At 32.8% G+C, this 6857-nt stretch overlaps 1 protein-coding gene across 1 annotated transcript; it reads right to left on the reverse strand.

Annotated features, from left to right (window-relative positions):
- Positions 1–961: 961 nt before the first annotated feature.
- On the reverse strand, positions 962–5012 carry LOC114380789. Its single transcript, XM_028339838.1, has 3 exons — positions 4064–5012; positions 2588–2771; positions 962–1805 (listed from the first exon to the last, which is right to left on the reverse strand). The coding sequence occupies exons 1-3, from the start codon at positions 4826–4828 to the stop codon at positions 1288–1290; spliced, it is 1467 nt and encodes a 488-aa protein (XP_028195639.1). The 5' UTR covers positions 4829–5012; the 3' UTR covers positions 962–1287.
- Between the last annotated feature and the right edge of the window lie 1845 nt (positions 5013–6857).

The raw sequence follows: 6857 nt of genomic DNA on the forward strand, positions 1-6857 counted from the left end.
GCTAGAAAGTAAGAAAAATAGTAGAAAGATATTATATAAAAAATGATATTAGAGTAATTATAAATCTTATATTATCTTTCTACTTCATTTATACTTTTTGGCTACAATTCCTACATGTATAGGGTAAGTAATGAATATACTTTGTATTTTTAATACATTAACTATTTTTTATTTAATAGTTTCTTTATAAGATCATAGGAGAATTTAAAAGAGAATTTGTTAAGAAGATAGAAGTATAGCATTCCTACGGAAAAGCTTAGTGATCCGGAGGACAACGTGAATAACACACTTTGGAAAAGGAAAAAGAAAAATCACAAACCAAGAAAGCAATGTTGGTTCGTTGATAAGTTGCTTATCAATTACTGCATGAATGGACCTTGGAAAACAAAATAACAGAAGAAAAGCAGAGGTGATCGGTGTGATTAGTCGTTGTCAAATTGTTCCTTTCTTGACAAGGTCCTCTAACTACATCATTCTTTCTAGTCTTGTGTACACAATACAATTTTTTCTCTTACCCCACTTTACACTCTACATGTTAATTTAGAAAATCTCAAAGAAATACTAATTTTGAGCCAATCTACAAAATTTATGAAAATTGTTTTGTTAGTCATAAAATCTCACATCATTTAAGAATCAAGTAATGAGTCGTTTATAAATATCTTCTTATCTTAACCCACTAAAACGTCTTTTATTAAGGACAAAATTATAACGATCGATTAAATTGTTAAACAGAGACAATCCAGTGAATCTTATTTTTTGTTTAATTCTTACTAGCTAGTTTCTAAGTGTCTTATGAATCTCGACCGATAGTAGAGATTATCACGGGGGTGTTACTAACACATTAGTAATCCTCCTAAACATGAATATTAACAAGTAACACATGCAATCAAACGTGTTTTCTTTTATCATCTGTTAAGGTGGTTGGTAAAGATAAATATGAATGATATATAGATACTAATGCTAATTACAAATGTGGATACATTAAATAGAACATAGCATTATAACAACGCCCGGGGGATCAATGACTGCAAAAATTATAGTATTTTGTAACTAATAAAGGTGATTTACAGCATTCCCTGGCACCTACATACACGAGTCATGTACATATGTAACATATCCCCCCCTCAAGTTCTCCCTCCTCCAACCCAAATTATCCTTTTGGGTCTCATTTTATCTAACTAGCCTATTTAAATAAGGTGCAAGTTAGACTGTACTCTTCTAATTAAAAGAATAAAGATAATAAATAACTCATACTAAATTCTTCAGCTGCATCAAAATTTGCCCACATTAACACACTAGTTCCTCTGAAAGCTCCTCCACTAGAAAGCAAAAGATAGCAAGTTCAAGTTCCACAGCTAGCTCACTTGTGTGCTCAGCATTTTTCTTCCACCTGCATTGCTCTCTAGAGAAGTCCTCTTCTATCATCATATCAATAGTGTTGGACTCCACTTCTTTCCACAATTCTAGCCTCCTAAGAACCCTTCTTATCACCATGTCTGAAGAATTATTAACTTCCCTCTCTTCCTCCTTGATGAGATCATAGACCAGCCTCTTGAGGTCTTCTGGAGTTTGCTGTTGTGTGTCTTCAACACTTGAATGGCAGAGGATTTCAAACATTAATTCTCCTCTCAGAGCATTTTCTTTGCATGCTGTTTCGCTGGCGCCGTCTTCACAATCATCGTCCTCTTCAGTAAATGTTTTGTACTCGCGGTCTTGATCCAGCATTCTCTTCTCAAGTTCTACCGGATCTAACTCGGCAAGTTTCTCGAATCTACGAAGTCTGTTTAGTAGATGCTGCTTAGTTCCTGAAAATTTAACACGAAGGAAAAGAAAATAAATATAAGCATCTTCGTTCAGTTATTTTTGTAAAATTGCTTAGACATTCATTGCAGACAGATCAGATTTCAGCAAATTCTTTCTTGTGCAGAACTCAGCATGGATAACATCAATAAGTACATGATGCATAGAAGTTTTAGCAGCTATTTGAAGCATAGGAGATTTACTAGGCCTAAATTTGGTTTGGAAGCACTAATACTAAATAAACAAAAACCTTTCATGACATTTTTACACATTAGATAAAATGCTGGATGATATGAAAGGGGAAAAGTTGAAAAAAAAAAAAAGAGAAAGAACAAAGGAGACACTTTTTTAAAGTGTAAAAAAAAGTGATGCCATGAGTGTCACATGGTTTGCACCACCTTCACCAAATTAAACATGATTAAACTTGAAAATGTTAGAATGTTCAAACCTTATGCAGCACATTGAATGGAAGTATCAAAATTAAGACAGACTCCTGACAAAAAATTTGTGGGTCATGTTGAAATTTATAGCTCTGAACAAAGAGTAGTCCAATTTCACATTCAATGCGAAATGCATGTTGGATGATGAGCTATTGCAATCTTCCAATGGAACCCACCAAAGATAGGTGGCATTAGCACAAAACATCTCAGCAATATAGCCCCCTTATGGTATTTTGTAACAGACAATCAACTTTGAAGAAGCGTGTACGATGGCATGTTGATGGAAGATGACCACACAACATAAAATGCTACAAAATAAAATAAACTATTTTTAAACTATGACATACTTTGTACATTGGCATAGCTACAGTCCAAATCAAAACCATCCCCTTCATGGTCATCATCATGCCCATCATCATCGTCATCGAAGGGTGGGTCTAAAACAGATACTGGACTGCACTGTTCCTTATCTTCCTCTTCTTCCCCTGATTGGAATTTGTTGACGCCATCAGCACCATTAATTTTTTTGTCCTATAAAAAAAATTCACAACCACCATAGTTAGAATATTGTCCTAATTGGGGTAGTTAACACAAGTCCCTAATCATTCTTATAATGCCCATGGATTTAGACTCTACACTTGCTTCATAATTGGGTGGTTGTTGTTGTTGACTTTTTTTTTTTTTTGGTTTTGGTTACTTCCCACACGAATTAATTAATGTGAACAAAAAATACAAAGGAGAAACTATTTTTCTAGAAATCGAATGTCGGGGTCCAATAATTCCAATAGAACAAACAAAAACACGATTGTCTTGTTTTTTTTTTTTAAAAAAAAAAAGGAATTCATTTACCGAATAACCCCAAAAAGTAAAATTGTAATAGAAGGGAAATCGAGAAGATTGCGTGGCAGACACCTGAACGAAAAAAACAAGTGACAAAATCCACGAATCCAATTAAACCACTGAATTTAAATTGACCTACGTGACCCTCTCATAGAGAGATCTTTAACATATTAGGGGAAAATGGCGGGGTAAAATTGTCATTGTAAATAAAGTTCCGGCAAAATTTGCAGACCCGAATCAAGATCCTATTTGCCGACAAAAAAGAATACACCACGCGACGATCACGGTTAACTCACGAGCTTAACTCGGGTGCTCCAACTCACCAGAGTCAAACCAGCGAGTTGAATCCAGTGGCAATAAAAACCACTGAATTCCTACAAATTAAAATGTACTGAATTCTTACAATTTATCATTAGTAATTGTAAAATGTAAATTAAATGTACAAGAACATGTTCACATTTAATCACATAATGAGATAGCAGATGGTCCAAGTGACGAGATAAAACTCTCTGACAATTTATCTCAAAATATTTTTTTTGTCATTCGTTAAAATTTATTGATTCTACAGTATACAAAATGTACTTACAATATGTAAATTATTAGCGAAATTCGTTAAATTTAATAAATATTCATAATTTTTTAAACTTTAGTTTATTCGATAATAAAAAATTATTTTAAAAAATATATATTATTAATATAAAATAATCATCTCACAGATCATATTAATACTAATTTTCATTAATTAATAGTATAAAAATAATAGATTAATAATAATTATTAAATTTTTAAAATTATAAAGTTGACTTCACGGAGTAAAATCTTTCGCTAATATTAACAAAATTAAACAGTAACATTTATAAGAAGAAGAAGAAATCATTAAACTCTACTCTTATTGTGAAAGTTATTGCGGTAAATTAAAATGAAGTAATAAATAAAAATATTATTCTTATTATTTATTGCTATCATTATGGGAAAGGGCAAACCTCAGTTTTGCGGCGACATGGAGACGCAGCCGGCGAAGAAAAATCCGGGGTGTGGCGGCCGGAGTAGCCGGGGCTGCGTTGGAGGGAGAAACGGAACGGGCTTTCACAGAAGAAGCCATCATCGTCGTCAAAACAAGCAGAATCCGTAACATGTTTGCGTTTGTTGAGAAACTCAATCTCTTCAGCAACAGAGTCATCAAATGAGTGGCCACTACTAGAAGATTCCAAGTCCAACGATTTATCCTCGTTGCTCTCCGACCACACAGCACTGCTTGGCCTTCCGTTGCAGGAACAACTGAACCCAACCTCACAGGATCCCACCACAACAACATCGTCGTCGCTGTCTTTAACCTTAACAAGAACACCCTCTAATGTTTCCCTCTTTCGGTTGGTTAGTTTCTTGAAGAGCGAGCCGAAGATGCCCAAGGCGCTGTTTGGTTTGGGCTTCTTCGGTTTCGCGTTTTTGTTGTGGATTCTGAGGGCGGCTTCGAGGAGGAGCGACGCGGTTTTGGCGTTGGAGGGTCTGAGGAGGGGAGAAGTACTATTCTTTGGAGACAATAAGAGTGGGGATTTTGTGGCGTTTTGTAGGGAAGTGAGGAAGCATTTGTTAAGTGGGAAGTTTGAGTTTTTCTTTTTCAGTTGTTGTTGTAAAGTGCTGTTTGGGGAAGGTCTTTTGAGCTGCCTGCGACGCTCCCAAATGTAGTGTTTCAGAAGGAAGGGTTCTTGATCCTCTTTAAGGAGCTCCCGCAAGTGCTTCTCCGCCATCGTGAAGTAGATTGAAGAAGAGGTTTCAGCTTTCAACTTTGTGAAGTGCTTTTTTGGGTACAGTACAAATATAAGAGAGAGAGAGAGAGAGAGAGAGAGAGAGAGAGAGAAGGAACGAGGAAGTTTGGTGATTCAAATCTAGAGGGGTTGGAATAACGAGGTGAGAGGGTGAGTGAATGAAGTATGAACTGGTGATGAGCGAGTTATTATTAAATAATAATGGAATGGGGGATATACTATTCAGAATTTCATACGTGCACTTTTTTCTTTTAAGAGAGAAAAGAAAAATATTTTGTGAAATGATAAAAAAAAAAGAAAAAAGAAAAATGGCTGCAAATGCAAAATGGTTGGTGTGTGGTGTCCTGGTCTGAGACTCACACTCTAGGAGGAGGCTTCCTGTCGTCGCTACACGTCTAACGGGGAACCCTTTCACAGCAGCACACTCTTACACATTGACGTTAAATATATTAGGATTAGGGTTAGACTATTATTATTTTAATATATTTATTTACAATTTTTTGGGGGGTTTAAATGTCTGAAAGCGTAATTCATTATCAGTCAGGTATGTGAAAATGTTAAAATTTCAAAAAGATGCTTATAAATATAATTTCTTTGACGTTTTAATCTTGCAGTTAAAATACTTTCGTTAATATGCACCTACATATATGTTATTTGTCTACTTAGTAATTGACGATGAATGCAACCTGACAATCTTATGCCTTATGCATAGGTAGTTGTTGACGGTATATGTGTCAATCCGATTAGGGACCAAAATGATAATAATTAAATTATCACACTTTTCATTAGGATTGATTTAACATTTTAAGGGCTTAGAATGAACCATTTGACCGATATCCTTTATATACAAAAGTAATGTAAAGGCTCATATACGTTTTAAAAAATACATTTAAAAACCAAAAATTAAAACTTGAAACCACACCAAAATGATCCTAAATTTGCTTTTTATAATTCCTTAATTTCATAAAATGCTTTTTTAGTCCCTCCTATATATATATATATATAAAAGTTGTTACAAACTGTACATTCAAACCGATAAAAATCAATTAGGAGCAACTAAAAAGTGCATGATTCGAAATTGAAAGACTAAGAAAAGTAAATTCAAATTTTGGTGACAAAAACAACATTTATCCAAATTAAAAAGACCAAAAATATATCTAAGTCTAGAGAAAAAAGGTTATGTCTTGATAATGTAAAATTACTGTCATCTAATTATAAAATATCATATAGGATAAGTTTATTTACTTTTATAAAATCATCTTAAAAGTCATATTAACGATAATTTATAATTGAATAATAATATAAAATTATTTTAAATTGTCCGTGCATCATTATTAAATACTCAAGTCTATTGTAAAATATAAACATATATGTTCCATAAAAAAATAAACATGTTATTTCATTAAAATAATATATTTAATTACATACAAATTTTTTCCTTTGCACAAAGTACACACAAATACAAAATATTACATCCGAATAAACTTTTACTTTTTTTTGGAGGAAATGAAATTTTTGTTAACTTTAATGTTTGGATGAGTTGAAATTAATAATTCAAAGGTTTTTGAAAAAAGTCGACAAAATTAAGTTATTATCAAAAGAATTGAAAACTGTTTCCCCCCTCAAGGATGATCTTGTTTGTCATCCACATATACACCATCAATTGTCACATGTTATTCATAGTAAATCGTCACATAAGCATAAATATTAACTTTAATGAATATCTTTTAATGGTAGGACTAAAGTGATAATAAATTATACTTTCAAATACAAAATGATTATTTAACCTTTATTAAATTTATCTTTATTTGGTAACTTTAGTTTGAGTCAATTTAGATTCAACTTTCTTAGATAAGGTATTAGAATCAAAGCTTGTAAATGAGAATAACGTATTTAGAAAGAAAGACTTTACTAAAGATTGTGTTAGTCGATTACTATAGCAAAGATTAATATTTAATAAAATTAGAAAATATTTTACAATTATAACATGGTAAAAAGTATTATTTTAAAA

Source organism: Glycine soja, chromosome 13 (assembly GCF_004193775.1).
Source record: "Glycine soja cultivar W05 chromosome 13, ASM419377v2, whole genome shotgun sequence".
Classification (NCBI taxonomy): Eukaryota; Viridiplantae; Streptophyta; class Magnoliopsida; order Fabales; family Fabaceae; genus Glycine; species Glycine soja.